This window comes from Corylus avellana, chromosome ca3 (assembly GCF_901000735.1).
Source record: "Corylus avellana chromosome ca3, CavTom2PMs-1.0".
Lineage (NCBI taxonomy): Eukaryota > Viridiplantae > Streptophyta > Magnoliopsida > Fagales > Betulaceae > Corylus > Corylus avellana.
The window spans coordinates 10838484-10860467 of NC_081543.1; the positions used below are offsets into that span (position 1 = coordinate 10838484).

A 21984-nucleotide genomic window follows, 5' to 3' on the forward strand; every position below is an offset into this window, starting at 1 on the left:
AAAAAAAAATTTGGACAATAGCTTCATTTTTAAGCTTTTGCCAAAAGTGTTTTTTTGACCATTTTTAAGCTTTTTTGACTCTTAAAAGCTCTTTTAATTTTTTTATCAAACGAATACTTTTTTCTTTAAATAAACATTTTAAGTATTAAAAGCACTTTTAGAATTCTCAAACTCAATCAGAAACATGCCCTTATGAGTTTGTGGAATAGGATCCTCTCCATTTCAAAATCCCTCCATTTTTTCTATTTAGTGCATTTTGAAGAGTATTGCATTTAATACACTACCCTTATTAAAACGTTTGGACAACACTACCTTTCAAAATGCACTAAATAAAAAAGATGGAAGAATTTTGAAATGGAGAGGATATTTTTTATGAGGTTTGTTGGCAATTGGCATGGCATGGGTAGAAACGATGTAAAAGTTGTGGTCATTGGTCAACCAAGCTGTTTTTCAAGCTCAGCAGTCAGCAGACTCAGCAGCCACCCCTCTCTCTATCTCTCTCTCTCTCTCTATTTACACATACATATTAACATACACATATATATATATAGAGAGAGAGAGAGTCCAGTACTTATGCGTGGAAAGCTACAGGTTGGGAAGAAAGAGAGGAATGGGATCTCAAAGTAGGGCTATGCAGGCAGGCGTGGGAGGTCTGGATGGCGGAGGAGTAGCAGCCGGCAGCCGCATAGTTGTAGCAGATCCACCTCCCTCGCAGACCACCAACAGTGAGGCAGCACCACCGCATACTTCCGACGAGGATCAGGTGAGTGCACTGCAAATACACACTCCTTTTACCCTTTTTTTTTTTTTTTTTTTTTTTTTTTGTGGGTCACTCTCCTAGAAAACCGGAAGCCAGTTGAAACTAGTTAATACTTTTTTTTTTTTTTTTTAACAGTTTTTCCTTTTGCAATTCTTCATTAATTATTTTCCTCTTATTTTGTTTGGAGTTGAAAGAGAGTATTGCTGATATTAATTAATGCTAGATACCATATAAATTTTTTACAACTTAATAGTCATCTCTTGGTAATATATATTACTAATTAAATCCTATCACGTCAAATTTAATAATTTATAAAATGTTTATATATATATATATATATATATATAGTCATGCAGAATTGCATGAGTTTTAAGGGAAAGGAATTTGGAGTGGTTGGTTTACGACCGCCCATTTGACGTGGCTGCCCATAATTGGTGGCGTGCACGGGGTTGGATGGAGTTTAAAAGTGAATGGTGGGATAAAATATGTGGGTCAAATCTTTATTAATTAATAATAAAATGAGATGCTTCTATTATATTTGTGCTTAGCCACGTTCTTGTCTATTTGTGTATTATAATTAATTTATATATTCTATACAGGCTGTACTTGTGTGGACTTTTGTGCTCCAATCTTATCTTTTTATCTTTTATTTTTTATTTTTTGAAAAAAAAAAATTTGAGTGGTTGCTCTAGGCTCTTCCAATCTTATTTAGCAAAAGCGAGAAATGCCAAGTTTTTTTTTTTTTTTTTTTTTTTTTTTTTCTCTTCATTGTTGTAGGTGAAAATTATTTTATAAAGACTAAATAAGAGAAATAAGAGCAATTTTTTTTTTATATTTTTTTTAATAAAATTATTTTCACATAGACAGTGGTGGATTCCAGAATTTATCTTAATAGAAGTAGAAATAAAATATAATGAAAGTAGGGCCAGTGGAAAACGATTCACTCCTTACAGAACAGAATCACAACGTAGTAGCAGCCAACAGCAATGAACAAGCAAAAAAAAAAAAAAAAAAAAAATTGTGGTTGCCTAGTAGGTAAAAAGTAGTGGAAAACACTCTCCTTCAGTTTACTCTGATTTTTTGGCTGAAATTTGGACTGGGCTAAGTTTAATAGGGGCTAAAGGTGTCAAAGATATGAAATTTGGGTTTATTTTATTGGAGCTAGTAGAAAATTTGAGCATAATTTTTTTTTTTTTGTTTTTAAATAATTTTAAAAAAAATTTTAGATTAAAAAACTTACCAGATGCACCTTTGCACATAAGATCATGAGGGCACGAGAAAAATAACATGAGAACATCTAATATTCCCCAACATGAGCATGGGCTAAAAAGTCCAGCATGTGTTTGGCAAAGTTTTATTTTATTTTATTTATTTATTTAATAGTAATAAGAATCAATATGATATTAGGGTGAATAGAGTTTTAATGTTTTTAGTGAGAAAAAAGTTAAAAAAATTATTTATTAGTGTAAAGAAATAAGTTGTATATTCAGGTCAAAATAAATATGTCAAAAAAAAAAAAAAAATTACCATAAGGGTAAGAAACATCCTTAAAATTTCTTATCTTTAACAATTTGGACAGTAAATAATGGCAATGCTTTTATAGGACTATTCTAAAGTTGTTTGAGAAAATGAACCCCATAAATACTATCTGACATTTTTTTTTTATATGTAAATTACTAGCTATGCTAAAAATCTGTCTTTGCCATCAACGATGATGCTATATATTTTCTGTTTTTTTCTAAGACTGAAAATGACTTGAATTTGTATGAAAGGGATATTCCAAATGGGTTTGGTGCGAAACCCACGTCAATAATGCTAGATTCTTTTTAATTTTTGGTGTCTTTTTTGTTTGATGAATAATGAATATTCTTTACTGAGTATTGCATCCACTTGTACATATATAGTGATAATTTGAGTCCGACGAATTTAACACCACGTGGGTCCTGTTTCCTGTCAATCTGTCATGTTGGTTTTGGTGGCGATGGCGATGGCGATGGCGAGAGAAGCGATAGAAATGGTCCCACGCTTATTTACATTATTTATATAAAAAGTACATATTTACATAAATGTTCCCACACTATCAACGGATTCAATGTCACCTCCAAACAACTCAAACTATTAAAAAAATAAAAATAATTTAAAAATTTTAATAAGATAAAATATTTTTATAAATTCAAGAAACAAATTTTAAGGGATAGCAAGAAGCGGAACTAGCATTCGAAGTTTTGGAAGGCAAAATTAAAAAATTTAGGGATAAAATGTTAATTTTAAAAAACTTTTAAGCATTTTTTTTAAAAAATTTTTGGACTACATGGCCCCTTGGGGGAGAGGGGCAGCCCCCAAGGGGCCATGTAGTTCCGCCCCTGGGGTGGCCGAGCCCTTGGCTAGGAGTGGTTCGGTCACCCCTTATTTGTATTTATTTTTTATTTTTATTCAAATGGGAAAATGTTTACAAAGAATAGTCTTTTTCACTTTTAATCCAGATGAAAGAGAAAATGAAAGACTAATTGAAATGCTTCCCAATAACGACCAATCTAACTAAATAATGTATTCTAAAATTAGCACTTCTAGCAACCTTACAAGCTTTCCAGCTATGAGAAGATAGGAGGTTACAGTTGATGTCTAAAATGATGGAGGCAAAATTCCAATCCATAAAAAGATAAGGCTTCTAGTCACCCCCAAGAGTTTTTGTATAATTATATTTTTTTTTAGAGATATGATAGGGGCTCAACTGAGCCCCATTTAGGTCAACAGGTGAATGAGTCAAAGATGACATGGATGAGTTAGGAGAGGATGTGAATGTCAAAAAATTATGGGGGAATGGGGTTTAGGGACTTGGAATGTTTTAATTTAGCTTTGTTAGCTAAACAAGGATAACGTCTTGTACATCACCAAGATTCACTTGTGGCGAGAATATTTAGGGATAAATATTACCCAAATGGGAATTTCTTGGAGGCATCTCTTGGGTCTAGTCCTTCTTATGCTTGGCGTAGGATTTTTAACGCTTGGGAGCTGCTCAAGGAGGGAATGGTATGGCGTGTGGGCAATGGGGAGAAAATCAGAATTTGGCATGACAAGTGGTTGACGACTCCTACTTCATATAAAGTTCAATCATAACATAGCAGAATACTAAGGTAACTAATCAAAGAGTAGTGTCTTTGGTTCTGCAAGGAGAAGCGTCTTCGTCTTCTACCCAAAAAGATAAAAACAAGCCTGTAGGCAAAAAGAAAAATAAAAATACGCAAAGTATTTGAGAGAAAATTCTTTGATTTGATAATAATTCAATTGATTGAGTTTTACATAATAAGCTAGCTTATTTATAGAAGAGAAATACTTGTAGAGAAAGTAAACATAATCCTAGTAACAATAGTACAGCTCTGTACTTGCTGAGCAAGAAGTTCGTTGATTTATGAGGAATTAGTTTCTTCTCAAAAAGACTTAACTTTTTGGACATATGTTTAAATTTTTTTAAATTTCAATTTTGAATCTGACACAACTCTTATGTGACTTTGTGCCACGTAAGTAAAAGTTGGGTTTAAATGAGGCTTAGTTTTTTTTTTTTTTTTTTTTGAAAAGAAATATGATGATTATCATTGATAATAATAACTGAGGTGGAGCATAAGACTCCATCAACAATCAAAAGATAGAGCAACTTGCTCCATCAAAATAATGTCACTAATACAATCCGGAATTTGATCCCTCCAAATCATATCACTGACATTTGTAATAGCCTCCTTTGCAAGTCGATGTGCCGCTTCATTAGCTTCATTGTGTATAAACCCACATCTCCACCTTGAGAAGTTTTGCAAAACACCTTGCTTATCCTCCACAATATGACCGAAAGGGCTCCAATTATTCTTGCATGAATTAATTGCATCCACTACTAGTTTGGCATCACCCTCTAGAACTAGCTGTTGTATGCCCAAGTCTCTGCATAAACTCTCTGCATGAAAAGAGGCAAGGGCTTCTCCCGTCGTTGGTTCAAAGCTCCCACTTCGTGTCTTGCACATTGCAGCGATTACATTTCCTTTTTCTTCCCTAGCAACAACTCCTATCCCCATTCTTCCACCAGCTTTGTCTATAGCTAGATCCCAGTTGACCTTAAGCCAACCTTGTGTAGGCCCTAACCATTTAATCTCTTTATTGTTGATGTTCTCGTCCGTAGCAAGAATTGTTGGTTCATTCGCTTTTTGAAATTCATGAACATATACTTGCGCCTCCTTCATTAGAACATTTGGGTTGATGAGGTTACCTTCATGAACCCATTTGTTCCTCCGCATCCATATCTGACGAGCAAGGTGAATGAAAAGCACAACATCTTCTTTCCCACATCTGCCCAATATAAACTCAGCCACAAGCATAAAATCGTTACCTTCAATTGCACATTTTGGAAAACTGTCTTGCTGCAACCCCACACATCCGTAGGTGCTAGGCAACTCCATATTGCATGCATGACCGTCTCTGGTTCCCTTTCGCATATTGGGTAAAAAGGCTCCTTTACCACTTTTCTTCTAAGCAGGATGTCTTTTGTAGGGAGCACGTTATGGCATGCTCGCCAGAAGAAATTTTTTTTTTCAGCATTTGACATGGGTAAATGCCTTAACGTCTTCCACAGTGAGCTCTCCTTCACCTATTTAGAGCATTCTGGGACTGTTCTACCTTCCACCTCCATTGCCAAATGATAGGCACTTTTGACTGAAAATTCTCCCGATCTATTACCTCACCAAATCTGGACATCGGGTTGGTTCGTATGGCTAATGGGGATAGTAGTAATTACCTTTATTTCCTCTACCGTGAATAGGTTTGTTAACATATTTTGATCCCACCAGACCATGTCCCACTTAATGAGTTCGTGCACTCTACTGTTTGGTTCCAAAACCTTTGGTGGAGACTGAATTCGGTATGTTGAAGGTTTTGGAATCCAATTATCTTCCCATATATGCACATCTTTTCCATTCCCAATTCTCCAAATTAAACCAGCCCCGAGAAGGTCTCTTGCTCCATGAATACTTCGCCAGGCAAAAGAAGGTTTCGATCCAAGGTTCGCCTCCAAAAAAGGGGAATTTGGGTAATATTTTGCCTTCATGATTTTTGCAGTAAGACTCTCTGGAGACTTCAACAGTCACCAACATTGTTTCGCCAATAGGGCCTTGTTGAAATTCACCAAATCTCGGAACCCCATACCCCCCACGACCTTTAGAAAGCCCCATCTGACTCCAACTCATCTAGTGTATTCTTGATTCGTTCTCTTGATGGGCCCACCAAAATTTTTTCATCAAAGAATTAATTTCAGTACATAGACCTTTCGGGAGTAGAAAGATGCTCATACTGTAAGTTGGTATTGCTTGGATCACCACTTTCAATAATATCTCCTTTCCCGCCTACGATAGAAATTTTAGTTTTCAATCACTGAGATGCCTCCATACCCTCTCCTTAATACACTTGAAAGCTTGATTGCGAGATTTCCCCACAAATGCTGGCAATCCAAGGTATTTGTCGTATCGCTGTGTTGATGGAAGTCCTGGCACCCTCACTATCTCCTGCTTAGTTTCTGTCGTCGTACTACGACTGAAAAAAAAAATCAACGTTTTTGATTGGTTCAACCTCTACCCCAAGGCCTTTTCATATGAGCTCCTATCATATCTTTTTTTATTTTTTATTTTTTATTTTTTTTTATTGAGAGTAACACGTGTTATAATTTTATTTACTTTGACATAATACACTAATGAAATTCGTCAAGTTTTTTAACAGAAATTGACAGTAGAGAGTAATTTGTTATTTATTGTATTCACTCATCACATTTTGATGCCAACAGAACTTACTACAAATCAAGTAAATTACATGAATTGATTTTGGTTTGGTAATGAATTTAACATATATGAGTAAAAAATAAATAAATTAACCCAACTACCCAAGATAAGATAGGATACATTTCTAAAAAAGGCAATATTTTTCAGTTCTAAAAAAACCCCTTCTAATCTTTTTTATATTCCATCAAAATTCTTTTTCAACCCAAAATCAAAATCGCTTTTGAAACTTATTATTATCAAATATAGCGATAAAAATTAATTATCAAACGCTTCGTCATGCTCTTTCCCAAATGACCACGTGCATATATTTATTCCAGAATTATCTCGCCACAGTGCGAGTCCCGACCAATTGCCTGAAAACTTGACGCACAAAGCAATAAATAAATCAAAAACAAATGTAAGTGCAACTTTGCAAGTTGGTTGAGGAATGTCGGACCCTGATTCCCCTCTTTCTCTCGCGCTGAGTTGAAGCTGGGGTGTAGTAATATGATCTGAGCTTTGAATTCAAGGTTTTATTCTTCAATGCCGGAGGTTATCTGCTCGACCCCATAAGGAATTCCTTTTCTTTCATGGTTTGTCCGATGTCCCATCTCTTATTTTCTCTTATTTTACCCTTCTATTACTCAGAAAAACCTACCTGTTCATTTCCATATTAGCGATTGTTAATGTCCAGGATTTTCAGATCTCTCTTTCCTCAACTCTCTATTTGGATTTTGTTTATATAATTTTATCTCCTTTTCTTTATTTTTTGATTGCAAATTTGCGAGTGACCCACCTCTATTTCTGATGCCTTTCTATTTGTTTGAATGTCTGTCTTCGTTAATTTCTATGTGTGATTCTTCTTCTATGGTTATACTTGCATGTTTTTACTTTGACAATTACTTGATAGCTGCGTGTACATAAATTTCTCTATTTGATTGTTCACTTGTGTAATTAAACGTTTTTGCTTTGAAATTTCTTTTTTTGGTATATTGAGAGAAAACCCAGTCTTTATTTTGTTGAGTACATGATACCGAATGCAGAAATTGAGGAACACAGCAAATAGGCAAGCTTCTATTGCAATGGGACAGTATAGTGGTGATGAATATGTGTCAGTTGGTGAAGTGCCTCTTCCTAGGGCAGATAACTTGAAGAGAGTTTCGGTTCTGCCCCTTGTCTTCCTAATCTTCTATGAGGTTTCTGGGGGGCCGTTTGGAGTCGAGGACGCTGTTGGTGCTGCTGGTCCTCTTTTAGCCCTTCTAGGGTTCTTGGTCTTTCCGTTCATATGGAGTGTTCCTGAGGCATTAATAACAGCCGAGATGGGTACCATGTTCCCTGAGAATGGTGGTTACGTGGTTTGGGTTTCGGCTGCTTTGGGTCCTTATTGGGGGTTTCAGCAAGGTTGGATGAAATGGCTAAGTGGGGTTATTGATAATGCTCTCTATCCGGTTCTGTTTCTTGACTATTGGAAGTCGGCAATCCCGGCTTTAGGTGGTGGTTTACCAAGAGTCCTAGCGGTGTTAGCTTTGACCATTGTCCTCACTTACATGAACTATAGGGGTTTAGCCATTGTGGGATGGCTTGCGGTTCTATTAGGGATATTCTCAATTCTTCCTTTTGTGGTTATGGGACTTGTGGGAATTCCAAAACTGAAGCCTTCCCGATGGTTAGAGGTAAACCTACATGATGTGGACTGGAATTTGTATTTGAACACTTTGTTTTGGAATCTAAATTATTGGGACTCTATAAGCACACTTGCGGGTGAGGTGGACAACCCGAAGAGAACTCTTCCAAAGGCTCTGCTTTATGCTTTGATATTGGTAGTGCTTGGGTATTTCTTCCCACTTTTAATTGGCACCGGGGCTGTTCCAGTCAACCGTGAGTTGTGGACTGATGGGTATTTCTCGGATATTGCCAAAATTCTTGGAGGAGTTTGGTTGAGATGGTGGATCCAAGGAGCTGCAGCAATGTCAAATATGGGGATGTTTGTAGCTGAGATGAGCAGTGACTCTTTCCAACTTCTGGGAATGGCTGAAAGAGGGATGCTGCCTGAATTCTTTGCTAAGAGGTCTCGATATGGAACTCCTCTGATAGGGATTTTATTCTCAGCTTCTGGTGTCCTCTTGCTATCGTGGCTGAGCTTCCAAGAAATTGTAGCTGCAGAGAATTTCTTGTACTGTTTTGGAATGATTTTGGAGTTCATGGCTTTTGTATGGTTACGGATAAAACACCCTGCTGCATCTCGGCCTTACAAGATACCCATGGGGACAGTTGGAGCCATTCTTATGTGTATTCCTCCAACCATATTGATTTGTGCTGTATTGGCTCTTTCTACGCTCAAAGTATTTCTTGTAAGTATGGTTGCAGTGGTAATTGGCCTTGTGATGCAGCCCAGTCTCAAGTATGTGGAGAGAAAGAGATGGATCAAGTTCTCCACTAGTTCTGACCTCCCAGATCTTCATGGTAATATTCGGAACAGTAATGATCCCTTAATAGATTAGTGCATTTCCATCCAGCAAAGAAAGTGAAGGGAAGTGGACAGCGGGGTGAATGGAATCCTATACATAAATCAGTTCGTGCAGCCTATTTTCCACACCCTTTCTTGAAAATAAGCGCATACAATATTCCATGATGGTGCTAAGCTGTTGGGTAGTAATCCTTATGCCACACTGATCAAGTTGGCAGAGTCTCTATTGAAACAAGAATGCAAAGGTAGCATTCTAACTAATATGCTCATTTGCTTGTTTCAATGCTGTGGTTACTCGCTGTTTATCATCTTTGTTTTTAGATTGATGATAGATGGAAGGGATGATTTAAAATTTAGACATTACTGAATGTGTAAGGAAAACGTAGATTTGCTCAGAGTAAATTTTAGTATTGTGTCTTCTATAATTAATTCCCGATTTCGTTAGACATAATCTTGTAATGAAGGATTGCGGTTCTGGTAATCTCTGAAACAAGCTTTTACATGTTAGAGAAGCATCCTTACATTATAGTCTAAATAGCTTGTAGTTGGCTACAAGTTAAGTTCTTAATTCAATAATTCATTTCATCAATGGAAATAATAAGTTCTAATTTCTTCCCTAGACAATTTAAGTGGCAGCAATTTAGTTCTTTTTTGTCCGTCAGATTCAGGATTCTGTATTCCAGAAAATCTTTTTTTTTTTTTTTCCTAATAAATGATTTCATTGAAAATATTTGCTGATAGAAAACCTTTTATGTCAAAACAAATGGAGCCCAAGTGAAAGGAGAGTCAAAAAAAGGCTAGATAGAGAGAGTTTATTCAAATGGATAATTTCATTTATATGATAACTCAAACAAAAGAATAATAGACGCTCTAAGCATTTTGAGCACAATCCTCTGGTGCAAATTGCAACTGCTTCCTTGTAATGTCATATATGAACTTTTGGTTTGTTTGCTGGTATGCTCCCAATAGAGTAACGTGATCACCTCCAACTATCGCCAAACAAAAGACTTCTTCCCCAGAGTCGAGCTGATTCACAACAAATGTCCCTTGTGGTGCAACTTCAAGCTCTGCATTTCTTAAATGAAAGGTCATACCAGGAAGGTCTCTGAACCCTTCCGGCACACTGCGCTCATAGCAAAGATCAAAACATGATTCAAAAATCCTAGTCCTTGTCATGTTAGGGAAACCCGAAAAATAAAGCAGAAGTTTTCTAATTACTACATCATAAGCAGACTTGATGATAGTTGTAAAAGTAGTTCCAGAGTCTATAGCACACCCTCCAGAACCGTCAAATTGTAAACTAAATAGCTCTGGATTGATGTCAAGCCTTGTCCCATTAATGCTGATGCCTAGCAACTCAATAAAGTAGGCCTGGGAGCTTTTAAATTGGACTAGTTTAGTTGTCTGTAAAACTGTTGTTGGTTGAGGTATATCTCCCCCGAACCTTAGATATGTGTCCAAGGCATGGCCATCATTGAACTTGAGGCAGTATGAGAATGTTCCATGACTCAGATTTTGTATTTGATTCACAAAGGAACGGATGCCCCATCCCAACCCAAATATCCCGTTTACTTGATTGTCATTCCCACCATAGTGCATATCAGCAGTGTCAATTGAGCAACCAAAAACTATGTTTGGAATAGTCTGAGGCCTGCCACTAGCGGAAAGGAAAGTGAAAGCTTCGCTTGCAAGAATCCCAATTGTGTATGCACCATCCAGGTACCTCGATTGGTAGGAGCATGAGTCCCCAATGCATTGATGGGGTATGCAAAGTGGGTGCACATTACAAGGGAGAGGCCTATAAGTTGTGGAAAGCCTGTTGGGGAAAGGGGGTTCACTACAAGGGAAGCAACGATTACCAGGGAGTGCACAGTCCTGACACTGTGTCCATGTGACGGAGCTTCCAGTGTCCATGTGCAGGTGGTATGCCTTGAATGGCCGAGCAGGGAAAGTTGCATTGAAGGTGCCAATGCCAAGTCTCACCATGTATATAGACTTTGCTTGAATAGCAATGGGCGCACGAATAGCCTCATTAGGGTGTACGGACAGGTAACCAGCACCTGCAGCACGAGCTTTAGATTGGTTTACGAGTCTTTGAATCCTTTCAATGAAAGTAGTGTTTCCAGGGTAAAGAGGTGATGCTGGTGAGTCTCTATGGATGAGCTTGATAGTCAAGCCATTGGCGTTGGGTTTCCCTACAACATGACCCAGCACCAGCAGCAATAAGTTTGACAGGATGCTGAGAAATGCTAATATTCTCATTGTCGCCATGGCAGGACAATGGAGGATGGTGGTGCTTTATAGTAGAGAAGACGATGAATATATATATATACATGGTAGGCTTTGTTGGTTTTCAACATCTTGCCATGCATGCTTTCTTATTAAAAATAGTAACTAATTAATTGGTGACTATGGCTTATTTATGGCATGTCAAAGAAGCTTGTGTCTATGTGACTAAGAAGTATCTATTTATTAAATTACGAGCTATTAAAGAGTATCCATGAAGCCAAATACCATATAATTGTTAAGAATTAATGAGATAAAGAATTGTTCAATTTATTTGTCCTATCAGACTAGTGATGTTATGGTTTGGAAATGATATTATTTTTTTCAATTTAAGTTTCCTTGAGTTTGTGATTTTAAAAAGTGTGATTTTTAAAAACTCAATTAAGCGTTTGACAAAATTACGGTTGGGCTTTCAAAATCGCAACTTAGTTTTTGAAATTGTGCATTTAGAAAAAAGAAGAAAAAACACTTCCTTAACTACGATTTGAAAGCACATAATTTAAATCGCAATTTTTAAAAAATACAACCTAAACAATTCATTTTCTGTAATTTGGTTTAAAATCACATTTTTTGTTTATAAAATCACAATATCAAACATACCATAGAAGAAACGGGGTTATGGCCGTAATTAACTTTCAGGAAATGGTCCTGGTTGGCGCAATTGAACTTAAATTGGAAATTGAAGGCCGATTCAATATACTGATTCACTTGTGCCCTTTTCATATGCAAAAGTCACGAAGACTAAAAAGTTTTGAAAAAATAAAGCTTTTATAAACTTATTTGACTGTTTATATGAGTGTAATCTAAGTGTCACATATGTCAATTCGTGAGGCTATTTAGTTGTTTATTTGAGTGGGCTCTAAGTATCACATCTGTCAATTCGTGAGGCTATTTAACTGTTTATTTGAGTGGGCTCTAAGTGTCACATCTATCAATTCGTGAGACTATTTTAAAATAATAAAGTTTTCCTTCAAACTGGGTTAAAAAAAATTCATTCAACCTAATCTATAAAAGTGACATATGTCCCTTAAACATATAAGATGCACATTTTTTTTTAATAGGAGAGACAAAGTCGAAATAAAATTTATTAAAAATTCATGTGCATTTCATATGTTATTAAAAAAAATGAACACATGTCACTTTTATAGAGTAGGTCGAAAGAAATTCCTCCACCCAATTTAGAGTAAAACTTTGTCCATTTTAAAAAAAACCGGTCGGTTAGAGGGTTATAAGTGTATTTAACGCACAAATTATCCATAATAGTCATTTGAAATGTTTTAAATACCCCTCTAAAACATACTGCAATTGTTATTGAAATCCCAAGCAAACCTTTGTTCCTATGGCTCTCTTTTAACTCCCCAAAAATGATCAATTCATCTAAAATTTGTTGGTAATTTTCAGAATCAAGTCATTTCTGTCCGGTAAATAAAACGATAGGAAGAAACCTAAAAAAAAAAAAAAAAAGATTGGAGACGAAAGAAAAATAACGAGACATTTTCCAAACTCATTACCCCAAAATTTAAAACGAAGAATACCCGCCACTATAAATATCCAGACCACAAAATTGGCCCCTCCCTCACAATTCCAAAATCCGAACTCTGCAACAGAAACTTTGAGCGCAGTGAGAAATATGAAGAAGAAAGGGAATCGCAGGTCCTCAGTAGCGGAGCTTCTGGAAACGCCGTTACCGAAGGTGGCTTCTTCTCCTCCTCCTCCAAACGAGTCTCCGAAATCGGGTATCTTCATCAGCAGCAAGAAAACGCTCTCTGCCTCGAAGATCAAGAAGGAAAAGTCGCTTCCTACTGCTCTGAACTCCCTAAGCAGCTTCTCCGATCTTAAGGACCTCGCCTCTTCACGCCTCGACGATCTCAAGCGCCACATCGATCGCTCTCACGCCGAGATCCTTAAGGAGCTCGACTCTTCCCAGTCTCGCCTCCACAAGCGCTTCAAGGTCTCTCTCTCTCTCTCTCTCTCTCTCTCTCTCGAGTAAGATTGCGTTTGCGTTTATTGCCATTTTGAGTTTTGTTGAGTACGACTTGTTTGGTTGCTGAGAAAATAGTCCTAGAAAACTGGAATTATTATAACTTTCTCTGTTGAGTGATGCTCTTGAGTGTCCAATGTCAAAGTTTTTTTTGAGATTTGAAATTTTTTCTCTACATTTCTTTCATTTTCTGAGCTGCCAAACGGATCAGTGTAAAAAGCGATATATCTAAGAGTGATATTTAGATATTTGATCATTTATGATTTTAAGCCTTTCATTTTGTTTCCTGAAACTCCATTTTAGATTTTGTTAATAGGCTATGTTAATTAGCCCTCTAATTTCTTGACTTCCACGTGTCACTTAATGAAATCGTTTTGCTGTGTTACAATGGCTAATATTCCATTAATCGAAAAACTTATTTTCAACAAGGCAATGCAAAATTTCGCAAGTTCTGGATCTAATCAATAAAACTTGTTGATCATTTTCACTCTTTTTGATCAATTATTTTCATGATTTCTATATTTAAGATTTTATTTGTAACTCCGTCAACGTGCAACCACTGGATCTGCAACTGTGTATAAATAGTTGAATTGTGGTTTAACCAATTGCTCAAAGATACATTTTCTCAAAATCATGTTGATTGACGTAAAAACAAAGGATTTTGTGCTTTATCAACAATTACTTGACATCATCTTTTGTGTTCCTACGTTACTGAATTACTCACCACAGAATCTATTTTTAGTGTTCAAATAGTACCATGCATTGGACTTCCCAAATGAGTGCTTTGACATAATTTTGCTTCCAGTAAAAGAATTATCTTAGAATTATGAGGGCCTTGACAAAATTTTGCAAGCTTTCAGGTGTAATTAAGGTTGACCTAAGCTTGAATTCTTGAATTTTGGATTTTACAATTTGATCTTATGCTTTAACCATTTCAAGCTTCCACAAATTTCACATGAACTACTTCCACTTACATGTGAAAAATTCTTTTCAAAGGTCCAACTCAAAAAGTCAGTAAAAAGAGTATATCTATCTTCTTTCGAGGGTCCAAACCTTTCAGTTGCATATTTTTCATTCTTTTCTTTGGTTGTGATTGTGAAGAATGCATGGTGCTCTTCATTCTTTATGGCTGAATTTGACCCCTCGGTTACTTTCGATTTCTGTAATTTATTTGTTAAGTGTACCTGGTTGACCAGACCAGGAGAAACAAATGCCAGAATCCTTTACACGGTTGTTGACCAACTTCAGAACTTCTGAAAGTAAACTAAAATGTTAGCAGGGTTTTCTCAGCTAATTATTGTCTCTGTTTTCCATTTTCTAATTCCATAGATTCAGACTCAACCATGCCAACAATTGATGGATTCTGAAAGCTGTAATCTGCGTAAACTAAAATGTTAGCAGGGTTTTCTCAGCTAATTATTGTCTCTGTTTTCCATTTTCTAATTCCATAGATTCAGACTCAATCATGCCAACAATTGATGGATGAATCAGAGAAGGAATACAAGAAGATGTCTGAAAGGATCAGTGAAAGTCGTGAAGCAATGAAGGTGTTTCCTCGGTGACAAACACTAGATGAGTTTTTCTGATGTCTTTCAGTAATTTCTCAAAGAAGTCCGGATGATTCTTTTTCAGGCTTCATATGGAGAGTTCATTGCAGATGCACATGGCAGCGCATCTCGTGGTATGTTACAAAGACTTTGCTTCTGCGACCTTGTTAAGATAACCAAACCTGATTATTTTGCTGCATCATGGGGATTGGGGAATATATAGGAGGGATAAGAGAGTGACAAAAAACATTACTCAAACTAACAAAACAATAGAAACAGAGAAATCCCAAAATAGTTTATGGCCTGTTTACATCTTATTTATGATTAGTGTATCCCATATCTGATATCTGGGGTTGGATATATACCCTATTATGAGGGTGCGGCCATTTGCACAAGGGCATGTACTCAATTCATGATGCATTACCATGTACTTATTGATGAGATTAAGGATATGTTCTTCATTACTCTATGTTGAAGTCATAAGTATCATTGATTCTGTTTCAGCAGTTTATAAACCATCATCTCATTCCTTTTGATACATCTTTTGTTTTCATTCAAAATTTTCAGCATGCAAAACATCCATCACTGAGCTTTCACAATCCTGTGAGAAAGCAATGGATGCTCTCCGAAGAAGATTTGGGATTCCATCAACATAGCCTTCACTTGTCCATGCCACTCAGTAACAGAAGCTTTTAGGTGAGTCTTTGATGCTTAACGTCTTTCATTATTGGTGTGTTCTTGGATGTTATAATTTAATGAAACGTTGATAAAATACTTTTCATACCTTTTGGTGGAATCAAATTTTGATAATTCTGTTAAAATGTGTCTTCTAGGAATTGATCGACGAGAAAAGAAAAAAAAAAAATCAGTCTGGATTCCGGAGGGTCTACTACAATTAGCAGATGAGATGCTATGGAAAAGACTACTGTTGGGCATTTCTGATTTTCACTTCATTACGACAATGTGTTTCTTTCTCCAGATTAAAATGCTATTATAATATTGTAGAGAGGCAGCGACACTTCTATCCTTTTATATGGTAATCCTACGTATATTCACAATTCATAGTAGACACTAGACACGTACAACACGGCAGCTACCCCCAGGATTTGATCCTCTACAATTCCTTTTTCATAGAGCCTCGCCAGCCACCATACCTCTATTTTTTCCCCTTTTTTAATGATATAAATTTATTGAAAAGTAGACAAGATGATCTATTTGATAACAATTGAAATCTAAGAGAGTAAATTGATAAAATTTAAACCTTATAGAGTGATTTGATAAATAAGTCATACCTCAGGCACCTCTTGAGCATTTCTTCTCCTTTTTTAAACCAAATTGTACTTCTTTTGCTGATATCTATCTCATTTAGATCTATTAGACATTATTATCAAAACATGCACAAAAAAATCAGTGATGTAATTTGGAAGATTATATAATAGTGAGGCTACTTACTGAATGAGTAATTCAATAGAAATCTCCGTTATAATTTATAAAACAATATATCTAATTGTTACTTGTTAAGAACAAATACAACTTCATTGTGTTGTAGTCTTGTAGAGTTTGTAATTAGTAATTATATGATGATATTCAACAATGAAAATAATAACACAATAAGACTCATGTAATTGAAAAATAAATTGAATTTACAATGTATGCAGGGCTATAATCAAACCAACTGTTAAAAGTATAAGTTTAGTTCTTTTTTTTTTTTGGTTGAAGGAATTCAAACTTTTTCACAAGTTGTTTGATCAACTTATTCTTTTGTCAAATAAAATAACTATTGTTAATATATTTTCATAAATCTATGGTTATTATATATATATATATATCATTCAAGTTAATAAAAATAAATTTTATCTGTAAACTCATAAACTTATCAGTAAACGCATAAAAAAAATTAACTACCAACTTTTTATTTTCTAATATTTTATCATGAAATGAAATATTTATATTAAAATTGGTATATCCATCGCATTAAAAAAATAACATTTTGTTTTTCTTCATATTTTTAAATATAAAATATTCTAAAAAAATTATACATAAATGAATAGAAACGGATTCGTTTCATAAGTAAACTAAAAAATAAAATCGAACTCTCCTTCAAAAAAAAAAAAAAAAAAAAAAAATCGAACTCCGACCGCCCCTGGCGTCTGCAGCACGACAATGCAGTGCGAAAAAGCCCACCTCTTATCCAAAAAATAAGAGAGAAGAAAAGGAGAGAGCCCACCTCTTAGTAGGCCTATCACCTGCTTGTAAAAAAACCCGTATGAACGAGCGGGTTATGCGCATTTAAACGCGATAAAGCATCTTACTTTCTAATGATCGGAGCGAAGGCGAAAATGGGTAATCCTCAGAAACCGAGCACTGGGGAAGATCTTCACACGGCGGCTCGGTCCGGTGACCTGAATACGGTGCAGTCTATCTTGGTCTCAAACCCTTTGGCTGTCAATTCTAGAGATAAGCACTCTAGAACACCGTATCCTCTACTCTACCTTTTCATTGCTTTAATAGGATTCTTTTTTGTGCCTTGTTTGGTTCCCGAGAAAATATGACAAAAAGAATTTACAACTTTAAATTCTGAAATTTAGTTAGACGAATTTAGTTCGGAAGTTTATCTGATTCGTTACTATTGTCTTTTCTTTTATGATTTATGAGTGACCATGATTTGGGAGAGAGAGAATTCTATATGACCCAGTTCGTAACTTTCGTTTTATTGGATAATATAGTTGCTTACAGGTTTTTATTCGTTGTGAGATTGAAATTTGTGGGCCGCTCTCCTAGTCTCTCTAGCTTTTCGTACCTCTTTGTTCGATATTGGTTACTTTCAGTTTCAGATGCACATCTAGTGTTTGAACGCCTATGGCATCATTAGCTTCTTCACCATAATCATAATATGTATTTTTCAATGAGTATTATCATTTGCGAAATGCTATTCATGGGTTTTGGCTGTTGTGTGGTCTTATCATGTATTCTTCATCATCACGTTAGGCTTTTTGAGCAAGGTTCTGCATACATTGGCTCTGTTCACTTAAATGTGACAAATCTGCACTTTATGAGACAGTGCCTGATGGCATTGCAAATTTACGAAATGAAAATATTTTAAGGATGTTGAGCACATATATGATCATTCTAAGTCTAACCACTTTCTGCAGTTGGGGGACCTTTGAACTTTGTGAGGCTCTCACTTATTCTTCTTCATTGGGCTAGTCCTTTTGGTAAAGATTCAGGGTAAAAAGGTGATTATTTTGAAAAATAAAGAAACTGAATTAGTGTTTGATATGAGTATAAGGTGGCAACGTACACGTCTTTGGATTAGTTTGGAGTGACAAATGACTGGCAATATTGTCTTGTAAGGCTATTTTTGGAGTTGGTGCTGACAACCTCAATTTATCTACATCTATCCATATCTTATACTCCACAACCAAGAACAATCACAAAATCCAAAACTACACTAGGCTAGAGAATGACAGGGTTGCGAGAAAATTCTAGCTGTGTTCTCTCTTTTTCATTTCTCATTTGACCCTGAATTACTGATTTTCTTATCCAACTATTTGATCTTTTTCTTTGGCTGTCCCATTTTTAACGACTCAACTTCATTTGAGATTACTTTTAAAGTCAGAGCTCTGGTCTTAAACAATAATCAGTTAGGTAGTGTTAACTATTTCTTGGAGCTGTTTATGGATGTAGGATATAAACAAAAAAATTTAGGATCACGGAAAATTAGGGCCTGGGGATTCAAACTGATTGGGTATTGGTAAGGTTTTATTTAGATCTGTTTATACTTGCTGGAAATCACGAACAATGTAAGTTGGTGACAGAAAACATGGAGAAAAAAAAGAGGAAGGATCATACCTATGGTTCTGGACATCACATCCAAGATAGGGATTACATCGTAGACTTGTAAGAGGTTTATTTTCCTTTCTTGCTAGGTTGTTGAACTTCATAAAAAGAAAAATAAATAGAAGGGTTGTATTCCTAGCACAAGAGAAGTATACAAGAGATGTAAAAGACAAATAAGAAAGAAAAAAGAAAACGAATCAATAGAGGGGCTTGATAGTAGTTTCTTCTTTCTTTCTTTCTTTTATTATTATTTTTTCCCTTACATTTCCCAGAGAAGACCAATTCATGACATATAGATCAATACTAACCAAACTTGGGGATTAAGTTTGTCGAAATCAGCAAACCTGGACTCAAAGTGAACACAAAAGTTACCTAAAAAAAAAGGAAAAAAAGGGCCAACTAAATAACGGGTGGACCAAAATTGGAAGTTGCAAAAGACCCCCAAATAAATAGTACTGCAGAAATACCCTTATTTCTAATAGCTGATACTCTCTCCTTCATGGAAACAAACTTCTAATTGCTCTAAAATGTTATATAGTTCCCTCAGCCTTGAATGTTTTTGGTCTTGGTCAAATTAAGTGATTCTTGATCAGCCTGAGTCGACACCCTGGTAGGTGAATGAGTAGTATATTTGCTTTTTGACTCTCTCAGTGTATAGGTTATGCTAAATAATGGTAATGTGAGTAAATTTACTATTTTTTATTAGTTTAAATTTTTTTAGACAACGAGTAGTTTATCATAATATTAGAACCAATTGTCTTAAGTTTGAATTGTGACTTTGGACACTCCTCTCTCAACATTCGGGTTTTATTAGAATAGTATTTAAGTGATTGAATTTACAATTTTCCAAAATTTTGGGATAAGTTGTAATTCTCATGATTTTCAGGGCCAGGTTGCCCTAAGTTCGAACCCTAACTCCACTTTACCTCTCATTTAAATTTAAAAATCTCATATTTGAGCCCATTTATTGAAGGGGAGCCTACATCTACACTTGAGGGGGAGTGTGGGAATAATAGTCAAGTGATTAAATTCTCCATTTCTCGTCAGTTTAAACCTTTGACACAATTGGAAATTTATCAGGTTCAAATCTCGTTACTATTTTATGGGTCAGCAGGGTATAGCTTTGGGGCCTAGCTGTGCATCTGTAAATTCTTAAAAGGTCACTCTGATGAAAAGATTAGATTCTAAATCATATTTTCCTGGGATTGATATCCAGGAAATTAAATTAGTCTCTAAGGGTGACAGGCCTTCTGGACTTGCCAATTTATTAGTGTCTCTTGTGTTTTTAAGTGACATTTATTGTTATTTGGCGTTTTACATTTCTAGTTACTTGGTGATTTATTGATGTCTATAGGACTTCCAAATGGCCCCTTAGAGCATTTTGAGACCACAAGGAAATACAATCCCTTCTGAAATCTAGACTTTGAAGTCCCAAAAACTCCCTTTTGAATGTTCTCATTTTTGTCTCATCTTAATTCTGTCATAAAAAACAAACAAAAAGAAAAGGATGCAGTCAGTACAAAGCTAAAGGATTTCAAGATGGATTTGATGCTGGACAGGCACCTTAGAAGATAACCATTCATGGCATCTGTGTTTATTAAGTAATCCTAATGGGTGTGGCCTTGTTATTCTTTTTTTCTTTTCAATTATTTTCATAGTTTTCTTCTTATTGTGAGCTTTTGTTTATGATGATAGTAGTTCGTTCGATTATTCTCTTCTCAATTTGTCTGTGAAACTGTATCTGTTATTCAGCATCCTAGCATTCAGATTTTGTTTCCTTGACACAAGAAACTTGACCATAGACTACATTTAGCTGCATGGTCTGGGCAAGCAGAGGTGGTGAGTTACCTCTGCAAGAACAAGGCTGATGTCCGTGCCGCAGCCATGGATGACATGGGTGCAATACACTTTGCTGCCCAAAAGGGGCATTTAGAAGTGGTGCGGACTCTGCTTTCATCTGGGGTCTCCATTAAAGCTTCTAACCGCAAGGGCCTGACTCCGCTACACTACGCCGTTCAAGGATCCCACCTTGAACTTGTTAAGTACTTGGCAAAGAAAGGTGCGAGTCTTAGTGCCAGGACAAAAGCGGGGAAGACTCCCCTGGATCTTTCTAGCAAAGAAGAAATTCGCTCTGTTCTGGAGGAATGCGAAAGGTCGTCATCTATGAAAAAAGATCTGAAAGGTAGAGAGAAGGCTGAAGAATCTGATCCAAAGCCATCTGCTGTGGAGGAAAAAGAAGAAAATACTGGTGATGAAGCCCCTTCGGTTGTCGATGATGGAGCAGATGGTGAAAGGGTGAAGAGGAAGGGTGATGAAGACGATGAGAAGGAAGCCTCATCCGAACCAAAGAAGGCGCGAGTTGCACTCGGTCACCTTTTAAGTGCAGATGACACACAAGAAGATGAAAACCTTTGAGAGAACTGTATATGGAGTAAGCAACATCATTAATCTCTTTGTGCTTTGTTGTATGACTTTTGTGCTACACTAGGATTACTAAATTGTATGACATTCTCAAATAGTGTTTCTCTTTAACTGCAACGTCTTTCTTTTCCATTATGCTTGCCTCTTAATGTCCGGGTATAATAATTTTAAGGGATCTATTATTCCTCCATCTCCCATTCATCCCTTTTTTAAATCTACAAATAGATACGTGGGACTTGCATATCTAATGGTGGGTTTGAAAAAAAATACAGATGAAAGATGAAAGAATAGCATTTCTCTATACACTTAGCTTTCATTTCCTCTTTTATATGCCGTTCTCTGGTCTTCAATTTAGGATTAGTACATTCACAACTCCATGTGGCAGATTATATTCCAAGAATTTGAGAATATGCAACTTTTTATTTCCCACCATGATTGTGGGATTTCCATGAGGCTGGGTTTTTCCCTTTTCTTTCTCCTTCACCAACCTCTGAACCTTTGATCTTGGGGAAAGCAAAACAACTTTGTCTAGAAGATCCGGGTCCATAGCTAGCAACAACTTTTCCATATATTTTTGTTTTCCACCAAGAGTTGTGTTTTTAAGAGTGTTGTGTTTGGAAATGTTTTTGTTTTGAGAAGAGAAAACAAAAGAACAACTTAAAAAAAAAAAAGTTTAATGTATATTAAATAACCATATAATTAAAGAGTTCATTATATTAGAAAGACAAGAGAGAAGAAACCCCATTTTTATCACAAGAATTTTCAATAATAATAGTAATAAAAGTACAACTTTTTCATGAAGAACGGACTAAGCTGATATAAAATTTTGCATGTTAAGTGCGGATCTGTCTATTTCCTCAAAAGAAAGAGGAGGATTCTTTCTATTAATCATT

At 35.9% G+C, this 21984-nt stretch overlaps 4 protein-coding genes across 5 annotated transcripts; 3 read left to right on the forward strand and 1 right to left on the reverse strand.

The window, feature by feature from the left end:
* Positions 1-531: 531 nt before the first annotated feature.
* LOC132176251 (probable polyamine transporter At1g31830) lies at positions 532-9514 on the forward strand. 2 transcript variants are annotated; one of them, XM_059588402.1, is made up of 2 exons: positions 532-763; positions 7593-9514. In XM_059588402.1, exons 1-2 carry the CDS (start codon positions 611-613, stop codon positions 9048-9050), a joined length of 1611 nt encoding a protein of 536 aa, XP_059444385.1. In that variant the 5' UTR covers positions 532-610; the 3' UTR covers positions 9051-9514. The 2 variants fall into 2 exon arrangements, with proteins under 2 accessions (XP_059444385.1, XP_059444386.1); XM_059588403.1 differs by lacking the exon at positions 532-763 and adding an exon at positions 6925-7142.
* Positions 9515-9746: 232 nt separating this feature from the next.
* LOC132176406 (aspartic proteinase nepenthesin-1-like) lies at positions 9747-11366 on the reverse strand. The gene has a single exon (XM_059588599.1). It carries the CDS (start codon positions 11285-11287, stop codon positions 9887-9889), a length of 1401 nt encoding a protein of 466 aa, XP_059444582.1. The 5' UTR covers positions 11288-11366; the 3' UTR covers positions 9747-9886.
* A 1531-nt stretch (positions 11367-12897) lies between these two features.
* LOC132176735 (uncharacterized) lies at positions 12898-15853 on the forward strand. Its single transcript, XM_059589021.1, has 5 exons — positions 12898-13253; positions 14735-14830; positions 14916-14964; positions 15398-15526; positions 15664-15853. The coding sequence occupies exons 1-4, from the start codon at positions 12933-12935 to the stop codon at positions 15484-15486; spliced, it is 555 nt and encodes a 184-aa protein (XP_059445004.1). The 5' UTR covers positions 12898-12932; the 3' UTR covers positions 15487-15526; positions 15664-15853.
* Positions 15854-16977: 1124 nt separating this feature from the next.
* LOC132176102 (uncharacterized) lies at positions 16978-21223 on the forward strand. The gene is made up of 2 exons (XM_059588227.1): positions 16978-17306; positions 20473-21223. Exons 1-2 carry the CDS (start codon positions 17149-17151, stop codon positions 21083-21085), a joined length of 771 nt encoding a protein of 256 aa, XP_059444210.1. The 5' UTR covers positions 16978-17148; the 3' UTR covers positions 21086-21223.
* The last annotated feature ends 761 nt before the right edge of the window (positions 21224-21984 follow it).

What these genes read in the sequence shown, in the direction of transcription:
- LOC132176251 (XM_059588402.1), top strand. Translation starts at nt 611, where the DNA reads ATGGGATCTCAAAGTAGGGCTATGCAGGCAGGCGTGGGAGGTCTGGAT. An exon ending in ATACTTCCGACGAGGATCAG is followed by an intron (nt 764 to 7,592) that starts GTGAGTGCACTG and finishes TACCGAATGCAG; the next exon opens with AAATTGAGGAACACAGCAAA.
- LOC132176406 (XM_059588599.1), bottom strand. Translation starts at nt 11,287, where the DNA reads ATGGCGACAATGAGAATATTAGCATTTCTCAGCATCCTGTCAAACTTA.
- LOC132176735 (XM_059589021.1), top strand. Translation starts at nt 12,933, where the DNA reads ATGAAGAAGAAAGGGAATCGCAGGTCCTCAGTAGCGGAGCTTCTGGAA. An exon ending in GCCTCCACAAGCGCTTCAAG is followed by an intron (nt 13,254 to 14,734) that starts GTCTCTCTCTCT and finishes CTAATTCCATAG; the next exon opens with ATTCAGACTCAATCATGCCA. An exon ending in ACATGGCAGCGCATCTCGTG is followed by an intron (nt 14,965 to 15,397) that starts GTATGTTACAAA and finishes CAAAATTTTCAG; the next exon opens with CATGCAAAACATCCATCACT.
- LOC132176102 (XM_059588227.1), top strand. Translation starts at nt 17,149, where the DNA reads ATGATCGGAGCGAAGGCGAAAATGGGTAATCCTCAGAAACCGAGCACT. An exon ending in GATAAGCACTCTAGAACACC is followed by an intron (nt 17,307 to 20,472) that starts GTATCCTCTACT and finishes ACTTGACCATAG; the next exon opens with ACTACATTTAGCTGCATGGT.